Source organism: Lithobates pipiens, unplaced genomic scaffold (genome assembly GCF_037356315.1).
Source record: "Lithobates pipiens isolate NorthernLeopardFrog02 unplaced genomic scaffold, aLitPip1_a1.2 Scaffold_8, whole genome shotgun sequence".
In the NCBI taxonomy this organism is placed as follows: domain Eukaryota; kingdom Metazoa; phylum Chordata; class Amphibia; order Anura; family Ranidae; genus Lithobates; species Lithobates pipiens.
This window is the reverse complement of record NW_027507903.1, coordinates 230,194,897-230,220,929: the sequence shown is the minus strand read 5'-3', so window position 1 is coordinate 230,220,929 and position 26,033 is coordinate 230,194,897. Positions and strand designations below refer to the sequence as shown.

Below are 26,033 nucleotides of genomic sequence, written 5' to 3'. Positions count from 1 at the left end.
TGCAATCACTGAAAACGCGATCAAAATTCAATCATCTAAGCAGCGCTTAGATTGCAAGATTTTTTTAAATAATAATGTATATATATATATATATATATATATATATATATATATATATATATATATTTTTTTTTTTTTTTTTACACATACACACAGTGGGGACGGAAAGTATTCAGACCCCCTTAAATTTTTCATTCTGTTATATTGCAGCCATTTTCTAAAATAATTTAAGTTAATTTTTTCCCTCAATGTACACACAGCACCCCATATTGACAGAAAAATGCAGAATTGTTGAAATTTTTTCAGATTAAAAAATAAAAAATTGAAATATTACATGGTCCTAAGTATTTAGACCCTTTGCTGTGACACTCATTTAACTCAGGTGCCGCCCATTTCTTCCAATCATCCTTGAGATGGTTCTACACCTTCATTTGATTCCAGCTGTGTTTGATTATACTGATTGGACTCGATTAGGAAAGCCACACAACTGTCTATATAAGACCTTACAGCTCACAGTGCATGTCAGAGGAAATGAGAATCAGGAGGTCAAAAGGAACTGCCTCTAGAGCTCAGACAGAATTGTGGCAAGGCACAGATCTGGCCAAGGTTACAAAAATATTTCTGCTGCCCTTAGGCCCCTTTCCCACTGAGGTGTTTTTTGGGCGCTACAACGTTAAAAATAGCACCTGTATAGCGCCTGAAAAAATCCGGCCCCTTTCACTCCAGTGTGTTCACAGTGGAGCGATGTGCTAGCAGGATGGTGAAAAAAATCTCCTGCCAGCAGCATCTTTGGAGTGGTGTGTTCACCGCTCCTAAACCACTCCTACCCATTGAAATCGATGGGGCAGCATGGCTATACCGCCGCTACATTGGTGCTTTGCGGGCGGTTTTAACCCTTTTTCGCTCCGCTAGCGGAGGTTAAAACCGGCCCGCTAGCAGCCGAATACCAACGCTAAAACGACGGTAAAGAGGTGCTAAAAATAGCGCCACTTTCCTGCTGATGCCGCTTCTACCCCAGTGTGAAAAGGGCCTTAAGGTTCCTAAGAGCACAGTGGCCTTCATAATCCTTAAATGGAACACATTTGGGACGACCAGAACCCTTCCTGGAGCTGGCGGTCTGGCCAAACTGAGCTATCGGGGGAGAAGAGCCTTGGTGAGAGAGGTAAAGAAGAACCCAAAGACTACTGTGGCTGAGCTCCAGAGATGCAGTCGGGAGAAAGTTGTAAAAAGTCAACCATCACTGCAGCCCTCCACCAGTCTGGGCTTTATGGCAGAGTGGACCAACGGAAGCCTCTCCTCAGTGCAAGACACATGAAAGCCTGCATGGAGTTTGCCAAAAAAAAACAACACACCTGAAGGACTGAAGATGGTGAGAAAAGATTATCTGGTCTGATAAGACGAAGATGGAACATTTTGGCCTTAATTCTAAGCGGTATGTGTGGAGAAAACCAGGCACTGTTCATCACCTGTCCAATACAGTCCCAACAGTGAAGCATGGTGGTGGCAGCATCATGCTGTGGGGTTTTTCAGCTGCAGGGACAAGATGATTGGTTGCAATTGAGGGAAAGATGACTTTACTGTGCTTCTAGGCATTGATAAAAGCCTTTAAAATGTTTTTGTATCCATCTCCTGACCTGTGTCTGTCCACAACTTTAACCCAGAGATATTTTAACAGTGCCTTGTCACCCATAGTTGATTGTTTGCTTCAGTGGTACTACCAGGGACTGAAAACTCCAGGAAAAGCTTTTCAAGATGAGCCAATTCAAAATGACCACAGCTGAAAGTCAAATGGCTTTCGGTGCCTTTGAGAAGATGATTAGCTACATACGATTGAGCTTACAAGCCCTTTTTAGGAGGGAATGATCTTTTTTTCCTTTTCTGACATGATGGTGGTATATCGTTCACTTGGATGTTATAATTTGCACTGAGCAAATACAGCTGGATAAAACAAAAACTTTCTATTTCAGGCTGTAAAGCAACAAAAATTTGATTTAAAAAAAAAGGGAGAGATTATTTTCTGTACCCACAAATACAATAAATTATATATATAGATATATATATATATATATATATATATATATATATATATATATATATATATATATACACACATATATACATATACACACACACAGACTTATCTTTAATTCAAGAGTTTGAACATAAATTTTAAGTAGAAATTTTAGAAGCTGCAACCATTTTTATACGGTCAGTCCTCCCATTTTCAGGGGCTCAAATGTAATTAGATAAGTTAATATAATCATAGATCAAATGTTAATATTTTGTTGAGAATCCTTTACTGGCAATGACTGCCTGAAGGCTGGAACCCATGGACATTACCAAAGACTGGGTTTCCTTCTGTCTGATGCTTTACCAGGCTCTTACTGCAGCTGTCTTCAGTTCTTAGTTTGTGGGTCTTTCTGCCTTCAGTGTTGCCTTCAGCAAGTGAAAAGCATGCTCAATTGGGTAGAGATCAGGTGATTGACTTGGCTAGAATATTCCACTTTTCTTTCAAAAGCTTAAGGGTTATTTTTGCAGCTTGTTTCGGATCATTGTCCATCTGTACTGAGAAACGCTGTCCAATCAACTTTGCTGCATTTGCCTGAATCTAGGCTGAGAGTATCTCTAAACACTGCAGAATTAATCTGGCTGCTTCTGTCACATCAAGAACCCAGTGCCACTGGAAGCCATTCATGCCAATGCCATCACACAGCCTCCATGGTTAACAGGTGACATTGTGCGCTTTGGATCATGAGCTGTTCCAAGCCCTCGCCACACTTTTCTTCCTGTTATTCTTTTACAGATTAATCTTAGTTTAATTCATCCGAAGAATGCCTTTCCAGAATGGTCTGTCTTTTTTTAGATGTTTTTTGGCAGTCTAATCTAGCTTTTCTATACTTCAGGCTTATGAATGGTTTTCACCTTATGGTGAACCCTCTGTATTTTGACAATGATACACCCACCTCCTGGAGTGTCCACTTGTCTGGATGACGTGAATGGGTTTTTCTTTACCATAGAGAGGATCCTGCAATCATCCACCACTGTTGTCTTCCAAGGACATCCAGGTCTTTTTATGTCGCTGAGCTAACCAGTGCGGGATGGCTAATCTGAAGAGCTGTAATTTCTAAACCCTACCACCAATTTGGATGTACATACCCAATTAAACTTGAGTATGTACTTTCAGACCATATCCATTATATAACTACAGCCTGAATATGTTTTAGTAAATACCTGAAAAAATTAATATGTGTATATATATATATATATATATATATATATATATATATATAATATAAATATAAATATAAATATAAATATAAATATAATGTGGGGCATGTAATCACAAGTCTGATCATTAGACGATTGGAAGGTTGTTTTCCCAGCTCAGCCAGAAAACTGATTATGCCAAGATGTATGCATGGTCACTCTGAAATAGGAACGCAGGAGGACTGGTAGGAACACCAAGTAATTCACACACAGGAGGCAAAACAGAGAAAATGGGATACTTTTTGAACACAAGTACAAGTACATGGTACAACAGGCACATATCAAGAATATGAAATGTTGGTGTAACATTCTTTAAATCTAACAGTTTTCGCATCCTTGCAGCAAGGCAGGATGCGGTGGTTGCTAGCGGAATTTTTTGCCAGGTTACTGAGGAAACCCAAATGGTAAAAAACAAAATGATTTTACAAAGCTTCACAGATTTTTAAATATCTACTCTAGCCCATTGATTGCATAGGCCATTTTCTGGAAAAGGTGAACTTAGTCTTGGTACTTTTCCTTTAAATGGCAATTTCAATATTGTTCCTCACTGTACTATTTTTTTTTTTTTTTAATTCTTTATTTTTTAGAAAAACCAACATTTCTTGATATCTTTTAGAATATACAAAACAAGCTTAACAATTAATACCCCTCCTCCTCCCTTCCTTGCGGTAATCTCACGAGGACCGATGTTTTATCAACCATTTCTAACTGCATTGTCTTTCCCTAACTTATTGTACGATTTCCTCTACATATCTCCATGAATTTTTTTAATTCTTTCCATGATGCCCATTTGTCCATATAACCCTCTCCGGCTTCTGATTCCTCCCCCCTTCGTTAAGACACTCCATGTTTTGTATTTCATTTACTCTGAATATCCAGTCCCGTATTTTAGGGCTATCAGTCTCCCGCCATTTTTTGGGATTAAGCTTTTGGCGGTGTTAAGCAGTATGGGAATTATAGCGGATTCATACTGCCTTACAGGACCGTCTGTCCCGTGGAACAGAACGGTCCATGGATCTTCTATTATTTCTTTATTTGTTACAACCTTTATTAAATCCAAAACCTCCCTCTAATATTTTTTAACCACTTTCAGACCGGACCATTTTGCTGGTAAATGACCAGAGGTCTTTTTACAATTTGGCACTGCGCTGCTTTAACTGGTAATTGCGCGGTCATGCAATGTTGTACCCAAACAAAATTTGCGTCCTTTTCTTCCCACAAATAGAGCTTTCTTTTGATGGTATTTGATTGCCTCTGCGATTTTTATTTTTTGCGATATAAATGGAAAAAGACCGCAAATTTTGAAAAAAAAATGATATTTTCTACTTTTTGTTATTCGAAAAATCCAATAAATTCAATTTTAGTCATACATTTAGGCCAAAATGTATTCAGCCACATGTCTTTGGTAAAAAAAAAGTCAATAACTGTATATTTATTGGTTTGCGCAAAAGTTGTCACATCTAAAAACTAAGGTACGTTTTCTGGAATTTACGCAGCTTTTAGTTTACGACTGCCTATCTCATTTCTTGAGGTGCTAAAATGGCAGGGCAGTACAATACCCCCCCAAATGACCCCATTTTGGAAAGTAGACCCCCTAAGGAAATTGATAAGTGGCATGTTGAGCCCATCGAATATTTAATTTTTTTGCCTCAAGCGATTGAATAATGACAAAAAAATAATTTTTTTTTTTTTTTTTACACAAAGTTGTCACTAAATGATATATTGCTCACACATGCTATGGGCATATGTGAAATGACACCCCAAAATAAATTCTGCTGCTTCTCCCGAGTACGGGGATACCACACGTGTGGGATTTTTTGGGAGCCTAGCCGCGTACGGGGCCCTGAAAGCCAAGAACCGCCTTCAGGTTTTCTAAGGGCGTAAATATTTGACTTCACTCCTCACTACCTATTACAGTTTTGAAGGCCATAAAATGCCAAGATGGCACAAAACCCCCACAAATGACCCCATTTTAGAAAGTAGACACCCCAAGCTATTTGCTGAGAGGCATGTTGAGTCCATGGAATATTTTATATTTTGCCACAAGTTGCGGGAAAATTACAAACTTTAATTTTTTTTTTTTTTTCACAAAGTTGTCACTAAATGATATATTGCTCACACATGCCATGGGCATATGTGAAATGACACCCCAAAATAAATTCTGCTGCTTCTCCTGAGTACGGGGATACCACATATGTGGGACTTTTTGGGAGCCTATCCGCGTACGGGGCCCCGAAAACCAAGCACCGCCTTCAGGCTTTCTAAGGGCGTTACAGTTTTGAAGGCCATAAAATGCCAAGATGGCACAAACCCCCCCCCCAAATGACCCCATTTTGGAAAGTAGACACCCCTAAATTTAGGGGTACACTAGTGAGACTAGGTAATAAATGGCGGGTGCCCTGAAACTATAAAAAAATAACTAACCAACCAGCGTCACCTGTAACAGTTATATGGTGATCACTGGTGAAAGGGTTAACTAGGGGGCAATCAGGGGGCTTTATGCGGTAGTATATGGGGGTCCCTGGCGCTATAAAAAGTTGCGGCGAACCTAAATACCTACCTGCCTAACTAGCGTCACCTGTGACACTAATACAGCGATCAGAAAAATGATCGCTTATTAGGCTGGGTTCACACTGGAGCGATGCGGGAACGCCACGAATCCGCGGCGGGTTCCCGCATCGCATGCCTCCCGGCGGCAGTTCACACTGCCCTATGCGAACTGCTGGGAGTGTCAGTGAAATGTTAATGACACCCCCAGATCAGTTCGCATATCACAGTGCGATCTGCAAACTCGGATCGCATGGTGTGAACACCCATGCGATCCGATTCTGCTGCGGACCAAAAAAAGGGTCCCGTGCGAGTTTGCGCCGGGTGCGACACGAATTCAGCCACACTATCTGTATGGCTGAACTCGAATCGCACAGAGATCGGATGTGATTTGCACTGCAGTGCGGTGCGAATCACATCCGTTCTCAAACCGCTGCAATGTGAACCCAGCCTTAGTGACACTGGCGACGGGGGGTGATCACGGGGTTAAACCTTTATTGGGGGGGGGTTAGGGGGGTACCTTAGAACTAAAGGGGGCTAACCCTAACTGCCCTAACAGTTATTACAGTCACAAATGACACCAATGCAAAAAAAAAAAAAAGCAATTGGTGTCACTGTGACTGGGGGGGCAGGGGTAATTGGGGGAGGTGATCGGGGGGTAAAGGGGGGGTGTGAGTGTGCCTGGCATGTTCTACTGTATGTGTGGTGTGTTGGTGCAACTCACCGAACCTCTCTCCTCGGTGCCGGAACGAAAAATACCGACACGGAGGAGAGAATACATCACTTCCTCTCCTGTGTTTACATTACAGGAGAGGAAGTGATGTCACGAAGGATTTCCATTCGTCGAGAGCGATCGCGAGGGGGTGGCCATGAATGAATGGCCGCCCCCTCATCCCGGATCGCTCTCGAAGGAATGCCGACCGCCGCAGGCACCGGGGGGGGGGGCCCGATCGGGCCCCCCACCCGCGGGCAGGCAGGGACTTATATATACGCCCATATGCCTGCCCGTGCCATTCTGCCGACGTATATCGTCGTGCGGCGGTCGGCAAGTGGTTAATAATGGGGCAATCCCACCAAATGTGGGCCATTGTTCCTATTTTTTTACACCCTCGCCAACATTCTGATGTTAACGCAATTGCATGTCTACCCACTTTGTTCGGAGTCACATACCCCCTTGCGAGGCACTTATAATTCATCTATATCATCTTATCTACCGCCGATCAGCGAGTTAATTTCAATATTTTCTTCATAATCTGTGCACTGCATTGTATCACAGGCTCATTTTCCCATTTTTTAATGTAGGGTGTACTATTCCATTCTATACTAGTCTAGGAAGGATTCCACATCAGTTGGATCACGCAATGGCTGTGTTCACTCCTCAGTTGGATTTCATTTGGACATCCTATATGGCTATCAGTTACTATCCATGTCCCTCAATAGCTGATAAAAGTATATTTGAGTTCTCACTGTAAAATATTTTCTTTAAGTCCAATGCAGGATACAGGCCCTATGAACTGCTTACTCATAATGATCATAACTGTTAGGTGTGGGCCTTTAATGGTCTTTCAGTATGCCAGAGTCCATTTCCTGAAAGCAGTTGCATATATAACCCACATGTACTTTTTATGGAAATTAAATACATTTTTACCAATTTTGAGTGGTTTTTGTAGTTTATGAGTTTAAAATTAGAAATATCACCTATCAAAATACTACATTTAAGCCATATTGCTTGGAAAGTATAAAATATTTGATTCCACGTATAAAGATTTGTGGAAACATTGTGTGTACTGTTCGATATTTAAAGTTCACAATTCATTTTTGCAAAAAAATAAAGAAAATTCTTTATCTTGGAGTACAGTACAGGACACAAGCAATATTCTTAAGCCATGGGTTATGGGCCCTTACCTTCAGGTGATTGGACATTAGAAAGATTGAGCATGTGCGTTTTGAGGTGCTAGGGGCTCCTGAGGAAGGGATTTTTGGAACATTACTCTGTGGAAATAAAACCTTTTCTCCGGAGACCTCTTTGATAACTTGGTCAAGTGCCTCGCATGTCTTCCTTGGAAAGGCATATGCGTTTTTGCCTTAGCTTCAGCTGTCCAAGCTTTAAACCATAAGGGCCTGTACATGTGAATAGATCTTAAAGCCATTCTTAAAATTTGTCTGACGACATGCTCTAGGGCAGCTACACAAAAAAAGCACAGCAAAAGGCAACTGCTGAAGTTGCTTTGTACCAGCACAATCCTGAAATGTTGCCCATTGATTGTCCTAGTTCAGTTAGCTTCAATTTGACATACTGAAATGGAAGCAAGGGCTGGTTGCAGGGGTGGGCCTGCGAGAGAAAAGTCTTAAAGAGGAACTGCAGTCTGCTCACATAATTTGAAAAAAAAAAAAAACACATCTTTTCCATTCCGAAGCTTCCCCCAAATTACTTTGCATATTTTATATATTGTGATTCTGTATTTGCCAAATATGCTGCAGAAATCTCCCTCCACTGTGTCTGGCTGCAGCTATTTTGCTGCAACTGTGGGCAGCTGTAGCCGTTTCCTGTTCACTTCCTAGATTTATACAGACACGCACCTCCAGCTCTGTAGCTCTCATTGGCCCTCTAATGACTCATCACCCCTCCCATCCTGCCAAACTCCCACAAGAGAGAGAGGCGTGTATGATGTCATAAGCCTAGGCGAATGACCAGACAACAGGAAGTGGGCTGTATAAGTTATTTACTGGCGGAAAAAAAAAATCCTAAATTAAAACAAGGGCAGAAGATTTAATAGATGGAAAGTTGAAAAAAAATGTCTTAAGTTACATAGTAAGGTTGAATAAAGACACCAGTCCATCCAGTTCAACGTGAGTGTCTGCAATTGTCCCTATCCCTGTACATTGCGCACTCACATCGGTCCCTACCCTCAAGGAGCCCACCCATCCAAGGTCCCCATTCATATACTAGGGCCAATTTGGGACAGAAGCCAATTAACATACATGCATGTCTTTGGAGTGTGGGAGGAAACCTGAGTACCCGGAGGAAACCCATGCGGGCACAGGGAGAACATGCAAACTCCAGGCAGGTAGTGTCGTGGTTGGGATTCAAACCAGCGACTCTTTTTACTGTTAGGCGAGAGTGCTAACCACTACACCACTGTGAAGCTTTCTGTCTGCAAAATATTGAAAAACTTCGATACAGCAAGATATTGGTTTATAACAGAACACAGAATCAAACCACAGGTGTAGCCCACATTTCTGCAAACTATTTTTCTTTTTTAGTCATCAGCTAAGGCCCCTTTCACACGGAGGGCTGTTCTGCCACAGTTAAAAGCATATAATTTGTTCTGTGAAATTCAAGACTCCAGGCACTGCGATTACATGCGGTTGCATTTAGCTGCGTGAATGGGGCCATAGGAAAGCATTGTGTGCTTTTAGCTGCAGTAGAAAACTTTAACATTTTCAGCTAAGAAGCACAATTCTATCCGCCCGTGTGAAAGAGACCTAAGACTTTAGGGGAAGTGCAAACCCTTTCTGTTGTGACCCAGATGTCAGACTGCAGATTCTATGTGTCTGTGAACAGGGAATGTTTTGCAGGGTTTAGTGGGCTTCTTTGTACCCAAAAGATGCATGGCTAAACAAAGGGGTGTCGGGCTGCCATGGGTCTTGCTCTAATATAATGCCTCTTAATTCCCTTCTGGGTGTTTCCTCTAGGACTGGCATATTGAGATCCAATTGTCTGGTTGAGAAATGGGAGAAGAGATTGTGTACCTGAGCCCTGGACAAAAGTGATTAATAAAGCTGTAATCCATCCATGGAATGACAGATGCACAAAATACTGTCTGTCAGGTAAGTGCCATGCTGTGTGTCTGAAATACAGCTAGAAATGGTTGCAGAGCGTTGTTAGAACCAGGTCCTGCTCCATTGCAAGGGACGCATCATTACAGAGGTTGAGTGTTGTGCGGCCTTTTGGCAAAACGAATAATCACCTGAGATTTTCAACTAGCTCCCTTTTGCCTGGTCTTTGCCATAGCTAAGTGTATCCGCATGGAGAACGCAGTAACCCAGATGTAGAACGGCCTTAACTAACCCTTGTAGTGAAAGGGTGGGAGGAATAAGTATATTAATAAGGGCTCTATACGTGACGGCGTTAAAGTGTGGGACCATTGGTGTGACATCTTATCATCCACCTGAGACTAGGCTCTGTGGTTTAAATTTAAGTGCAAAATTTGCACTGTGAAGTGAATATATTTTAAACATCGTCTCACACATGGTTACTGTAAAAATGAGGCTATGGACTTAATATAAAGTTCAGGCATTGCCATCATAGTGGGCATACCTTTAAATGGGTCTTCAGGGACTGGGTTCCACAGTAATGGACCACATTCCTGGAACTGTATAATACCCTGCGGCCAACATGTTACACCAGGTGCCAAGGTGAGCCACCATGCAGGATACAGTGTCCGAAGTTAACTATACGGGCTGTCCCCACAGCGTGCGGTCTGGGTATGACAAGCGCAGCTTATTGCACAAATTTGGCAAAGCACCAGTGACATCTCGGCCAAGCCGGAGACTGAGACCTGGAAGCCAGCTGCCCAAAGAGGACAGTAGCTGGCGGTAAGCTCCAGGGACAGCGCATCACTGGATTCAAGGAAAGTATAGGTCTGCTTTAACCTTTTTTCCTGTAGAGAGAAACAGCTTTCATCAGTCGACAATACATCAGGCGGCTCATAAAATTCTTGCAGGTGCAGCTAGTCTGAAGTCTGTTTCTTCTGATGTGGGCACACCCTGGGGAAAACCTTTATCAAGAGCCATTTTCCCTACACAGCAATGTGGGCAGACTCTTGGAACTTAAGGCAGCAGCACTGTTTTGAGGAGAAAAAAAAAATCAAAAACCAATGTACATATGTAGGAAAGGGCCAGACAAAAGTGCTGCAGGCAGCTATGACAATGCTGGCTGTCGTTTCAGTGCAACAGGCACTGTGCTTTAAACAAAGTTAGAAACACACTGGATATCTATCAGAATAGGCATTTCTGTACATGTTGAGCTGTTAAAATAGTAAAAGAAATGTGGATGAACTGGAAAGAGGTTTTAAACTTTTGTTCTATTTTGCCCGTACATACGCTTTAAGTTCTCTCAATCAATAACATACATTACCTATTTTCCTTTTCTTCTATGTCAGAAGTACTTGCAAGGCGCCTAGGTATTGTTGGGGCTACGTATGCAAGCCGTGTCCCTCTACCATCTTTCTCCTGAAAACCAGAGCAAAAGGTTGGGTTAATAAACGGCTCAATAAGTGACAAAGCAAGGATCATGATTAAAGCCTTAAAAAATAAACCAATAAAATGTCAATTGAGTCCAATGTTTGGATCCTCACAGCTTCATTTATAAGGATTTGTGTATATCTGCCTGGAGGTGCACTTTAAATTTAGAAATAAAAATGTCTATTTGAAGTTTTCCATAAAAAAAAAAAGGTTGTATGTACTTTGCAAGTGTTTTAAACAGCAAAAATACCTTTTCCTTATTGTCTAGTGTAGAAGAAAGTCTTGGACTGGAGGCAGAACGCATGACACCAGTAAAGTCCCTCTCTTTTTGAGCTTCTTTGGATGCAGTAATCTCAGACAAAGCACCATAACTTCCTGTTTTACGAAGTCCTAAGCGCCATGAAGCTGGAGACTCATCTTTCCTTTCTTCCTCTTTAGGTGATATTTTGGTGGCAGGAGTGGGGAACTGCAAAAGCAGAATAGTAAAGATTTGATTTTGCTGCTTAGCCTCATGCTAATGGAACCCAACACCAAAGCAATTAGATTTGCAAAGGCATTTTTGATCATTTGCTGCAGGTTCTTTGATGGTCACTTAATTCAGGTCTATACAACAGAATAATCTTTGGCATAGGAGGTTTATGATTTAAAAACCCAAGTGTGAATCTAAATGGTGTTAAAACATCACTGGAAACAAAATCTAAACACACGGGAAAACGTGTTAATGAAAAATAGAAACCCCCACTGTTGAAACGAATTTACCACTTTTAATGTTAGATAAGTCATTATGTACAGCACTTATCACCAAATAGATTAAAATAGTTAAAAGTCAAAACCATGCACAGTGAGGTAAATCTGATTATATACATTTTGCAACCTGGAACCACAGAAGTGCGCACACTATTCCTCACCATAGACTTGTCACCTTTATTTGGCACAAGGACTATGCCAGTTTTGCGCAAGCCCTGTCTCCATGAAGTAGGATGTGCCGACTCCACCACTGGCATGAAAGGGGCAATGAAATCAAACTGAACCCAAAATAGGCAAGACAGAATAAGATGGAAAGCAAAGAATGAGAAACGGAAACAAAAGACCAATATCTTTTATTGCTTATAACTATCCACATCTTTAAAAGCACCATATTTAAGATAAGATATTTGGTAGAACCGTTAAAGACAGATGCAGTACATCAAAAGCAAAAAAGTAATATTACACAAACACCAAAAGCCACAAGAAAAAAAACGTTTAAGTATTTTTGGTTAGTAAGTGTTAGACCCTCAATTTCTACTGTTGTCTTTGTCCCTGCTGGGGAGATTCAGCCCTTTTGTCCATTTTATCAGTGACACAGAAAAGGGGAAACCCTTAAAATGACTTTAAAGATGTCATACTTACCTGCACTGTGCAATGGGTCCCACGCCAGCAGTCTGGGCTTCTCTACTCTGTGTATACCATAGGAAGCCGCTTCCTATGTTGACATGTGCCAGCTCGATCCCGAGCCATGCCTTGCCTCGAGTCCATTGCCCTATCCTCAGCTTCCTTACCACTGCAATTGACAGCAGAAGCCAATGGTTAGTGCTGCTCTCCCCAAATCCAGTGAGGGAAAGCCGCTGCTCTCGGGCACAGCTCTGGATCGAGATTGGGCTCAAATGTATTTAGGGGGCTGGAGGGAGTTGACAATAGGTGGTTTTTACCTTAATGCAGAGAATGCATTAAGGAGGGAAAAAAAAAAAAAAACGCCTTCAGTTTTCATAACCATTTTACTGTTCTAAGTTGCCAACAGAATGTAAAAAACTTTAGGACATTGGAAACAACTGAAGGGGAGAATACCCCTACTTTAGAGATTTTCTCTCACTTCCTGCAGCGTCTCCCCACTGGGATAAGCATTTCCTATTCTACCCACAAGACAATAAAAAAATATCTTGCAGTACAGGACTTGTATTCATAGACCATAGGTTATATTCAGCAAATTTACTAGGGCCGCTCAGAGTACCATATAATTCTGCCTGGTCCCAGACTGCAAAACAAGGAGGGGCCTCTAGCCTATACTGCACTCCAAGATGAGGAATTTACAGGCAAGTTAAAATTCCTATCTTAAAGCATACAGTACAGGACACAGGATTTGTATTCACAGACCATGGTATGTACCCAAGCAATAAATGAGAGTTGGGCAACATCATGGCAAACAGAACTGCCAATAGGCCCACAAAAAAAGCCAAAGAAAGTCAGAGTTAAACAGCATGCATCAGCTGATGCCTGAACATCCAACTGCTGGAACTTGGGAAAGTGTTACTAGAGGACCAGGTGACAGGCTTACAAACCTGGGGAGCCATGACTGATACTGGAAATTCCAAGAGACTCCAACAGCCCTGGTGCAATAAACTCATTGGGAAAAATAAGGACCCTTTGCTTAAGGGTATATGCCCTGGAAAGGTGCTTCCTGATCCAATTAGCACTGGTAGAGCAGGATTGACCAGTGTGAATATAGGCTGTAGCTTTAAATTGCGACCTTGGCAGCTTTCTAGCTACATCTAGGCAATATATGGCATTTTCCTTGGCATGTCTTGGAGCAGGACAGAGAGAAGAACCCTCTTGGGCAGATAGGAAGATTTACATCTCAAAATCATTATGTTCTTGTGCAAAGCAAGAAAGGGCTCTTTACAGGAAGAGCTAACTCCGAAACACTTAATAGACATAATGGTGGCCAAGGCGGCAGTATCACATGTAAGGTCTTCTAACGGAATATCTCTACAGGAGGTCTGAAGTACATACAGCACTAGGTTGAAAGCCAAAGGAGACACAGGTAGTCAAATTGGGGAATAGATATACGAGAAACTCCCTGATTAGATCCTTGATTAGAGGCAGATTCAAAAGGTTTCTGGAACAAAAATGAACACAGCAGAAACCTGTACCTTAAGGGCCAAGCACTGGTCAACACTTGCCTGAAGAAAGGCCAACACACAAGTATTATTTGAACTCAACTTTAAGCTCGTACAAAGCAAAGAAAGCCTTTCATGTGCAATGATATTTCTTGCAGAAGTTGGAATTTCTTTCTCCGAGTAAGCTGGGAAGAGTCAAATTCCTCTATCCATTTTGGGCTTCAATTACAATGCCGCTCTAGCCAGCAACTGACTAGCAAGATGGATTAGAGAGCCGTGGGCCAGTAGATATGATCTGTTTGGCAGAAGCCAAGGCTCAACCAAAACGAAGGAAGTGTGTACCATGCATTTCTGGTGCAATTTGGTGCAACACCATACAGTGGAACCCTTTCCTCTAGCAGCAGTCAAGGGATTTTCATCAGAGGCAAGGAATCACTAACACATCCACTGCAAAAGGCTATAAGATTCCTGGTCCTGGCTACAAACTTGTGCAGCTTGCTGAACTTGGGAGGCCAACATGTCCACCTTTGACAGATTTTGAAAGATCTCTGGATGCAGAGACAACTTCCCTGGGTATAGGGATTGATGGCTTAGGAAGTCAACCTGACAATTTTCCATTACAGGGATGTGAATGGCTGAGATAGCTGGAATGTAAGTTTCCACTAATAGTTTAAAACTTGTTTCTCTTGGGGCAGCCTGACTTTTGGTGTCCCCTGGTGGTTTATTAGCTCACATGAGTGTGTTGGATTGAAGAAGTCCAAAGTGAAACTGGGCAAAGAGAAGTGCCTCAAAAAAGGAGGCTAACATTAGTACCAGGATCCTCATGCAAGAGCAAATGAAGGGTGCGCTTTTGACCTGAGGATCTGCATGTGGGTCCTTAAAGACTTTCTACAGGGGACGATTCTGCTTGGGCAGTGTCTAAGTTTAGACCCAGGTACTCCAAGCAGTGTTGGGGGGCTGCAGAGGAGACTTTGGAAAGTTGTTTAACCAGCCAAAGGTTTGATGCTGAATTGTCCTTTAGCGGTTGGCAGAAAAGGTTGCGGCTGAGGAGTCCTTTAGTAGGTGGTCATCCAGGTACCCACAAAATGAACTCCCTGGGTTTGTAAAAGAACCAGAATAGGGCAAGAATATTTGTGAACACTGAGGGTGTAGAGGAGAGCCTGAATAAATAGGGCTTTAAAATTGGAAGGGTTTGTCTCCCACAGCAAAAGCGCAGAAAGCATTGATGTGTAGGAAAGATGGGGATATGTAGATGGGCATCTTGTGTGTCTGATATTTACTGATGCCAGACATATCCCTGGTCTGGGAGTAAGGATGAGCTCAGGTGTGTTCACATGGTCCACGTGCTGAGCCCGCCAGGAAGTCAGTGCAGCACTGAGCTAATCACAGGCAGTGAGACATTGCCTGATATCTGCAGCCGCACATCGGGGCAACGTCTCACTGCCTGTGATTAGAGCAACGCTGTGCCGACTTCCTGGCGGGCTCAGCACGTGGACCATGCGAACACGCCTGCGCTCATGCCCATCTGGGAGAAGCACTGACAGACCTTGTCGATTCTACCTGAAATCGGACATTTGAAGAAATCAGTTGAAAACATTTCAGGTCCAGTAGTCAGCTGCCCCATTTTGTTTTCCCTCCTGCCAATCTACCACAAAAGGCCTGCAAATGTCCCCTTCCCCCGAGTGAGTGTGGACAGCCCTTTATTGTGAAGACTTGTTCCCTGGCTTAAAGGACTTGGGAGTTCATGGTTTCTTGCAGAACTGGGACTGGGGTCTTGGCTTGGAGCCCGAAGCCAGAGATTGGCAAAAGAAATGCTTTTTGGAAGTAGAATGAGCAGCAGGTTTTTCAACTGTAGGCTTTTGCCTTTTTTTTATTGTAATCATCTAAAGCAGGACTGAACAACTGCTGCCCTTGAAAAGGCAAATTCTGCTGACTATAAAACTCTGAAAATAGATTGTGGAATGATCAACATACAGTGCAAAAACCAATATAAAAAAACTATAGTAAATGAGAAAGTCTCAATATTCAGATTTAAATTTCAATTGAAGATAGAGCAGGCCCTCGCGCCATCATCCCCACACACAATCACTGTTTACACCCAGTGCCAGGTTATAGGGCACAACAGCGAGTGCATTACTGTATACTTTTTTTTTATAAATACACCTGTTTTATGTTGTGAGCCTTTTACCTGTTACCCTTCCTTTCAAACATGATGGTTGAGTATGAGATTCAGATTTACCAGGGGATTGCCCCACAAGTATTTATTGATCAAACTAGAGATAGGTGGTCAGATGATTTTGGTAAGTGTACATCTATGTGGGGAACAAGAAAGCACTCTGCATGTCCATAAGGAGCACCAACACTTTGCTTTATCACGGGAGGTCCATAGAAGCACTGTCACTTTAATTGAAGTTTAAAGCTGCATATTGGGACTCACTTATTCATTATATTTTATTACATATTTATTTTTGCACTGTATATTGATTGTGCGGTCTATTTACAGGGTTTTATGGAACTTATGTCATGTTGGCATATACGAGACTGCAGCATTCATGTAATGGATGTAAAAGGAAAGGATTGCAGATTTTGCAGAGGCTGCTACAATCCAAATCATGTAAGCTTCAGAGCAGCAGACTCAGGAAGTGGCAAAGTCAAACTCGTTTGGCTAGCTTTGGCTTTTAGTGTCCGAGAACTACTCCGACCTTCGGCTTCTTCAGGAGTAGATTCCTCAGATTCTTCTACCAAAATATTCTCTTCCTCTACCTCATCCAACCACTGATTACTATGTTAATACAGAAGGAGGGAGGCAAGGGAAAAGGGCCAACTTTACTGGTCAGTTTTTTTTTTTTTAATTCAGCAAAGTAATTTTTTCCCAAGAAATTGCATTTGAAAGACCGCTGCGCAAATACAGTGTGAAATAAAACATTGCAACAACCACCATTTTATTCTCTAGGGTCTCTACTAAAAAAAATATATAATGTTTGGGGGTTTTAAGTATTGTCTAGCAATTTCTAGCAAAAACAATGATTTTAACTTTAAAACAGCAACTGTCAGAAAAAGTTTTAGTGTTTAAACGTTCCTAATTTACATACAGAAGTCTATTCTTTTAATGTAAAAGACAAATTGAAACCATGTTTAGACTTAAAATTTCACAGATAGAATATTTAAAACTTGGCAGACTGTCCAGACTGACTTTTGATGGCTGAGAGCAAAGAGAAAATTCTCTGCATACCAAAGATCGGGAAGATTGGGAAACCCTTTGTCAAGATCGCAATGGGGAAAAAATAAAGATAACGATTCTTGACGATTAATCGTGCAGCTCTACCAGATAGTGAAAGTCAGACGCCTGGAACAAACTTACCCCCCCAGGGGGATTTGTTGCATGGTGGCTTCTCACACGATCCTTATTACCTGTAGGGTATTTAGGACCCCGTACTCCCTTCAAAATCAACTGCTGTCAGCAAGATGTGGCCTGCTGATGAATTACAGTGACCCTTGCTAGAAAAAAAATGGCGATGTGTGAGCGGCACCAAGTCAAAAGACCACAGGTTTGCTGGTATCCCAAAAGAGGACCCTAGTGCCCCGATACCGACACCAATAAGGTCATGGGTAGAGAAAATAAAAATAAAAGAACACACACCAGCTTACTTTGACTAAAATACTAACACAAGGCTCTTTTGCAACCTGTAATCAACCATCACCATCGCGGCCTGTAGTCTTACACCACAGCATCTGCCCCAGTCGCTGTACCCGGATGTACGTGTCACAAGCGGCTGCTAAGTAACTTCGATCCATCTGTGACATCATATCCTGTTCAAGCCATATGCAGCTCTACCAGTGCAAAGGAATGTAGGGGGCAGGGAGACTGTAAGGCCTCCTGTGCTGTCTGCATCATCAGCCCCTAAGAATTAAAGGGCCCATGGCCTAGTCACCTTGCATTCCACCTGGGGTTATGGGGTCAGTAGCCAGGGCACAAGACCAGCATGGGCTACCTCAGGGCACTCACTATTCCTGCTTCAGGACCCCCTGAGGTCCAATCTTCACCATCATGGCAGGTTTCACCACAGGGGCCTTCAGGTTATCGACTCTCTGAAGGAGGGATCATTGCCCTGGACCTGTCTAGGGACCTATCAGTCCGCAAGGCAATATTATTGCACATGGTCCAGTTATGCACTGTCCAGTACTAACCAGTAACATTACAGGCCCTCAATTGCATGCCCAGTGCAGGGTCCGAGTACCATTCCTGTGAACATTCAAAAGCCATAAGACAAGAATACAGGTGAAATTCCCTAATCCCGGCTGGAACGATTGAGAAGCTAGCTATTTTGGAGCAGCGAAGACCTGACCATCACATATAATCACTAGTTTAAATAAAAAAAAATAAAAAAAAACACTGTTAGCATGGGTTTATATGGTTTATATGGTGTAATTCTGTGGGCAGCCTTTGCAAGATCTTTTACCAGTGTCCAATCACTTAAAGTTAGCTGTAAATAATCACTTAAAGTGGTTGTAAACCCTTACACATCACTTTTAGCTACAAGTAAAACCTAGAATAAGGCTTACCTGTAGGTTTAGGAGATATTTACTATATACACTTGCACCAAGTGCAACATAATGGGCTAGTGTGCTATGCATACTAGCCCATTATACTTTTACTTTGCAGGGCAATAACGAGGACGCAAAACCCATCAGGGTTTACTTGCTCTTTAAAAAAAGATAGCTATATATAACTTAGGTTCAATTAAAACAAGTCCTATACAAATAGGATTTAAGCCAAAACCCTTTCATACAATTTAGGACTAAATACAGCAGCGAAAAAAAAAAAAAAAAAAAATAGCCTCATGGGTAGCCCAAAGTTGAAACAACCAGACATTCTCAGTTATTAATGAAAATGCTGTTTGAAGTATGTTACAAGAAACACCACACTCATAAAAAGCTATATGTAGTTTTTTTTTACCACTATTTGCATACTTTAAATGAGTGATATTTTGAATGATGTAGAAATGAAAAAATAAATGTGGGTTATAAAAAGAAGCTTTAAACAGTTCAGCTCTTTGGATGTACATATTACCTGGCTGCAGTAACAGCCATTAGTTTGTGCTCATTTTCCTCAGCCAACTACCGGCTGTAAGGTAAAAATGACCAGGTGCCTGTGTAGTCATCGATCACTTTCACAGTGCAGGCAGTGCAACTACTAACCACACTTGTGGTGCGAGTCTGGGGTACGAGGCAAAGGACAATGAAAGCGCATTAAAAGGGTCAAGGGTGAATGGAATTCAGAGAGGCAGCAAGCCAATGGTTAAAAAAGGTATCCATAAATAAACAATGCAATTGATAGGGTGGTCATTTTCAGACTATGATGAATTGTGAATGAAAATATAGAAATACCCTCTTGTAGACTTACACAAATAAAAAGTACCGTTTCTAAACAGCACTGTATAGGGTAATACAAACAATATAAGATTCAGAGCTAAGAAACACATTCCTCTCTATTAAGACACATTCAAGTTGAGGAAACAAAAATCTGCACATCTGATTTACCTTCTTTACTGGTGAAGTTGGTGTGATCTGTCCAGATGCCACAGAAGGTACAGCTGTTCCAGTGGTTGCCTGAGATCTGATATTTGTACTATTTGTAGACGGTTTGGTTTTATCTACATTCGGAAAGTCAAGAGAAAAAAACAGCAATAGTAAATTAAAGATATTTTGTTCCATTGCAAAAAGCATATACCAAAAGAGCATCAAAAATCAGAGCATTAACAAAATCTAACATTTATACATATATAAGCATAGACATGAAAATGGCTAAAAATAGTCCTAGGAACCTGTAAAATGGTAAACACTTCTGTAAAACGCCATCACAAACAAAAAAAACAGATGACTATAAAATAAGGGCTTGTTCACACTTGACTAAATTTCTAACACTCAAGTCTCCTATAGCATTAGTATGGGAGTCAGACAGGCGCCAATGAGCTTTCGTATGGGCATTAGACAAGCGTTTTACAAGCATTAATGAGTTAAAAATGCTCCCCAAATGCCCTATGGGCAGTTGTGAAGCGTTTGACAAGTGTTAAAACTAGGGTTGCACCAACACTAGGCATTTTCATGAGTAACGGTACTTGGGAAAATGCTCAGATACCTTAAGCTGATACCCGAAGCGACGTCCGCTTGGGAGCAGAAAGCCTCCTCCTCCCCCCGCTGGCTGTCTCCACTGGAGCTGGGCTGTCTTAATGCACAGGTCGACCTGGGCTCTGTTCAGGGGGGCCTCTTGCAATTCCCTCACCACTCCTGCAGTTTCTAGTGCTTCTCTAGCACTGTGCAGGGTGTAAGAAGGAACCCCGAGGCAGAGCATGTTACTACTGCCTATGTGGGTGGGATTTATACTGCTAACACAGGGCATGGAGAGGAGCGTTGGCAGGGATCGGAGCAGAAGACATCCCTCCAGCACAGCAGTGGTAAGATAATGCCCAGATCTAGAGGGGTACTAGGGAGGGGTGGGCTCCCATCTTCTAAGCCCTCCACCACACCTGGTGCTTCTCCCATCTCCGCATCGTACACAGTTAGATAAACGAGGTTGAAAAACAAAAACAAAAAAAACGGCACTAGTCTAACCTATTTGTGCGATTATAAGTCAGTATTACATTGTATATCCCTGTATGCTGCGGTCGTTCAGGTGCTTATATAATATTTTCTTGAAACCATAGATGCCCCCCCGCTGAGACCACTGCCTGTGGAAGGGAATTCCACATCCTTCCCACTCTTACAGTAAAGAACCCTCTACGTAGTTTAACTGCTGCAGGACCAGCTGCAGCAGCTCCCCTGCACGAAACCACATAGCTATAGGTCAGCTCGTGGGGTCCGGAAAGCAGGCGCGCGCCCGCTGCACAGCCGGGGTGCCGATACTCATGGCAGATGGTCACGATGACTGCTGGAGCAGGAGACACAGAACAGGGACGAGTGTGTGCAAAACACACACTTCCCTGTTCTGACAGGAGTGGCAGATCGTGTGTTCCTATTAGCTAGGAACTACAATCCCTCACTTCCTCTAGTTACTCCCCTCCACTTCAGTTAGAATCACCTCCCAGGGAACACAGTTAACCCCCTCACCAGCCCCTAGTGTTAACCTCTTTACTGCCAGTGACATTTTTACAGAAATAAATGCATTTTTTAATCGCACTGATCGCTGCATTAATGCCAATGGTTCCAAAAATTGTTCGATGTGTCCGCCATGATGACGCAGTCATGATAAAAATTGCAGATCGCTGCCATTACTCGTAAAAAAATAAATAAAAAAGCTATAAATCTATCCCTTATTTTGTAGACGCTATAACTTTTGCGCAAACCAATCCACATTCGCTTTGCGATTTATTTATTTTTTAACAAAAATATGAAGAAGAAAACGTATCGGCCTAAAACGGAGAAAAATGATTTATTTATTTTTAACACAAAAAACAGGGATATTTATCACAGCAAAAGTACAAAATATTGTGTTCAAAATTGTCGCTTTTGTTTACAGTGCAAAAATAAAAACCAGAGGCAAATACCACCAAAAGAAAGCTCTATTTGTGGGCAAAAAGGATGTCAAAAAAAGGACGTCAATTTTGTTTGGGTACAAAGTAGCATGACCAGGCAATTGTCAGTTTAAGCGACGCAGTGCCAAATTGCAAAAAACGCTCTGATCAGGAAGGGGGTAAATTCTTCCAGGGCTGAAGTGTTTAAGGTTAAACCTTATTTTAATGAGTGGCCACAAATCTTGTTAAACTCCCTTCTGCGAAAAGGTTTTATCCCTATTGCGATGTCACCAGTATGGTGATTATATATTGAAATCATACCCCCTCTCAAGCGTCTCTTCTCCAGAGAGAATAAGTTCAGTGCTCGCAACCAAGGATGAGCTCCGGCGTGTTCGCACACCCCACGTGCAGAGCCTGCCAGGAAGTCGGCATTGCGATGTGCTAATCACAGGCAGTGGGACATTGTCCCAATGCGCAGCTGCAGAGATTGGGAAATGTCTTGCTGCCTATGATTAGCGCAATGCCGACTTCCTGGCAGGCTCTGAACGTGGGGTGTGCCAACACGCCAGAGCTCACGCTTACTCGCAAACTCACAAACGTTCCTCATAAAACTAATATCCCCCGGACTCTTTATTAGCTTTGTTGCCCTTCTTTGTACTCGCTCCATTTCCAGTACATCCTTCCTGAGGACTGGCACCCAGACTCCAGGTGCGGCCGGACCAGAGTCTTGTAAAGCAGGAGAATTAGCGTTCTATCTCTGGAATTAATCCCTTTTTTAATGCATGCCAATATTCTATGTTCTTTGTTAGCAGCAGCTTGGCGTCGCATGCCATTGCTGAGCCTACTACTACTAGGACCCCCAGGTCCTTTTCCATCCTAGATTCCCCCAGAGGTAGTCCCCCAGTGTATAGATATTATTCATATTTTTGCCACCCAAATGCAATACTTTTTTTTACTACATTGAACCTCATTTGCCATGTAGCTGCCCACCCCATTAATTTGTTCAGATCTTTTTGCAAGGTTTCCACATCCTGCGGAGAAGTTATTGCCCTGCTTAGCTTAGTATCATCTGCAAATACAGAGATTGAGCTTTTTACCCCATCTGCCCAGTCATTTATGAATTAAACATTGGTCCCAGCACACAACCCTGGGCGACCCCACTACCCACCCCTGACCTTTCAGAGTGCTTCCCATTTATCACCACACTCTGAACTCTTCTTTGTAGCCAGTTTTCAATCCATGTACTCATCCTATGGCCCATGCCAATGGACTTTGTACAGTAAAAGTTTATGGAGAACTGTGTCAAATGCTTTTGCAAAATCCAGATATGCCACATCTACAAGCCTCCCTTTACCTAGATGGCAACTCACCTCCTCACAGAAGATTAATAGATTGGTTTGGCAAGAACCATTCTTCATGAATCCATGTTTACTGCTAATGATACCGTTCTCATTACTAAAATCTTGTATATAGTCCCTTATCATCCCCTCCAAGAGTTTACATACTATTGATGTTAGGCTAACTGGTCTGTAATTCCCAGGGATGTGTTTTGGGCCCTTTTTAAATATTGGTGCTGCATTGGCTTTTCTCCAATCAGCTAGTACCATTCCAGTCAGTAGACTGTCAGTAAAAATTAGGAACAATGGTCTGGCAATTACTTGACTGAGTTCCCCAAGTATCCTTGGGGTGCCAGCCATCTGGTCCCGGTGATTAATGTCAAGTTTCCCAAGTCCAATTTTAATTCTGTCCTCTGTTAACCATGGAAGTGCTTCCTGTGATGTGTCATGAGGATAAACACTGCAGTTTTGGTTACTGAAGCCCCCTCCGATTCCCTCGATCCATCCTTTGTAACCAGATGTCCTACCTCATTCTTTATGGGGCCAATATGGTCTGTTCTCCTTTTATACACCACCTTGTATACACCGCTCCCTCCATCACCCCTGCCCATTGAAATGAATGGGCAGCGCTGCCAAAGCGACTGCAAAGCTCTTCGGCAGCACTACAAAAACAGGCACCATTAACTTTTTCTTCGGCTGCTAGCAGGCTAAAAGTGGCGCTTTACAGCTAACAGACCCAGCCCCCAGCCCAGTGTGAAAGTGAACTTCAAGAACTATCTTCCGCTGCAAAAAATAAACTGAATTTAGGTAATAGATATCGCAATATCGCAAGTTTTCTTTTTATGATGAACAGACTACTTTTGAAATACTGCATTCATTTCTTTCAGTTAATCTTGATGAATTGACTCCAAAGACAAAAAAATAATTCTGACTGCAGGTCTAGTCGTCTTACTCTACTTAAGAAAAGCATTTTTATATTTCTGTCAGTATTGGCACTGGAGTGCTTTTCTGCACTTCTCCCTACACCTATGTCTTACTGCACAGAATTACATTTCTTCTAATTGTCCCTATTCATACTTATACACTCAGTCATCCAGCACCCAAAAAAAGTACATTTGTTTTTTGAGCATACGCAGTTGTTTTTGACCCTAGTTCAATAGGCATGGCTGCAAAACGCGCGACACTTGTGCTTTTTTGCAAATTTTTTTACACCTGAATAAATTTCCTTCAGCGGAACTGCTCACCTCCCCTTTGCCAAGTCAACTCCTAAAGCTTGATACACGTAGAGAGAAACTCGAAGACACGAAGAGAGAAACTCGGTACCCAAGTGTCTGAGCATACCCCCACCTCTGGCCACATGTGGTACTGCATACACTAGTAGTGACACAAATTATCCGAGTTCCCATTGATTCCTGTGGAGAAACTCACTTTGGTGTACGAGCGTTTTGGATTACAAGCATGAATTATGCACGTAATCCAAGGTACTACTGTATACTGGGATTGGATTACCTAGCTAGCGTCTAAAGCATGGCACATCAAAAGGAAGATTTACTAAGGGTAACCATAAACCAAATGACAAATCAGGTTTCCGATTTTTTGCTTGCACGCAAGGATAGCTCTAGATGTTAATAAGTGCCTTCAGTCATCAATAGAAATTCTCAACTTTCAATTGGTTGAAAAATTTTTGCCCAATGAATAAGCAGATGTCATCTTGCCTGTTATTCTTGTGAAGAATAACCAATCTACCTCTGAAGAGCCTAAGGATGTCCAGAAAATTTCCAGGAGCTTGAACACCAATATAATTAGATCTGAAGAATAACTGCTTGACCAAATCTTCTAAATTCTGGACTCTAAAGGCCTCTTGCACACAATACTCCTGTTTGAGCATCTATCTTTTCAGTTTTTTTTTTTTTTTTTTAAGTATTTGCACGTATTTTCAAGCATATGCGCACGCCTATTCTGACGTTCACAATATAATGGATATTTGCACACAGATGTGAACGTTTTTGCACATGAGGTGTAAATTACCGACCAAAAAAAAAATGCAGATTTTTTTTTTTTTCTGAATACACGGCGCTCATTTACGCACCTGTGTGCACAGGCACATTATAGTTAATGGGCTGTATTTTAGCTCAGTAAAAAAATAAGCTGTGCTGAGCTTTTTCATGTTGCAGTCTGTAAGAAGCCTAAATGAACTCTCTGAAAATGCTTATGCTTTATAACCACTTAAATACATAATAATTAGTAAAAGAAAATCAATTACACTCCTAAAATGAAACCGGCTTCTAGGTACTAACCTGTTTCTGCTTCAGATTCAGAGTCTTCCTCCTCCTCCTCTTCACTGGAACAGCTAGACTCATCTTTCTTTCCTTCATCCTCTTCATCTGCCTTCTCTTGTTCAAGAGACTCAATAGTTGATAGATTTTTTTCTTGTTCAATAATTAAAGTCTCTTTGCTATATCAAGTATAAAGTTTGTTTTAAAAACAGAAAAAGTAAAATGTATCCAGTGAAGCATTTAGTGCCTAATGTCCTAGAATCCTCTCTCAATAGACACCTGGCTATAGATGGCAGGAGCTGCTGTCAGTTTGACAACTGACGTCCTATCTGTGCAGTACAATAAACAATTGTTTACTAGAAATTGTGCCTACATCTCATGGCTGTATAACAATGTTTGGAGCCTGTGGTGAAAAGTGAAGTAATCCCAGCACCACAGGGAACATTGTAACTGAAGGGAGAGGCTGGGCACACGGGTTGGACAAGAGCCGCCTTAGGCCTTCATTTTTGCCCAGTTAATTTAAAGGGACTGGATGTAGCTTACTCCTGAAGTTACAAAGCGCAGTGCAGTAACCTCTAGAAATCAATCAGTGACAATAGTAAGCATTAACCTATAGCAGCCAGTTAGCAGTAATGATGTGCAGTAACCTCTAACAACCATTCAATGAGCAGTAACCTCTAGCAAGTAATCAGCGAGTGTGGACCAGTTCTTAACGTTTACATTTTTAAAGTTTTTTGAGATGAGTGTGTGTTCGTTTTTTGGGATGTTGGGGTAGAGAGCGAAATTGCATATGGGGGGGGGGACCTGGATAGACCTGGTTCTAAGCAGACACCTTACATGTCAGTTACGTACACGACAGGGTTGTATGTAGAGCGGATATAAAAAGTCTACACACCCCAGTTAAAATCTCAGGTTTCTGTACTGTAAAAAAAAAAAAAATTATAAATTTCAGGCCTTTTTCCACCTTTAAAGTCA

The 26,033-nt window shown here is 41.9% G+C and overlaps 1 protein-coding gene across 4 annotated transcripts in view; it reads right to left on the bottom strand.

Annotated features, from left to right (window-relative positions):
- PPP1R12A (protein phosphatase 1 regulatory subunit 12A) overlaps positions 1–26,033 on the bottom strand; it is a 228,630-nt gene that overhangs the window by 69,424 nt on the left and 133,173 nt on the right. For 2 of the 4 annotated variants that reach the window (XM_077473604.1, XM_077473602.1), the window contains exons 8-12: positions 25,080–25,237; positions 19,476–19,588; positions 11,970–12,086; positions 11,312–11,527; positions 10,955–11,049 (exon numbers count right to left, since the gene is read on the bottom strand). In XM_077473604.1, the coding sequence (XP_077329730.1) occupies positions 10,955–11,049; positions 11,312–11,527; positions 11,970–12,086; positions 19,476–19,588; positions 25,080–25,237 (699 nt within the window). The remainder of the gene's footprint in view (positions 1–10,954; positions 11,050–11,311; positions 11,528–11,969; positions 12,087–19,475; positions 19,589–25,079; positions 25,238–26,033) is intronic. The other 2 variants (XM_077473605.1, XM_077473603.1) reach the window with 1 other exon arrangement.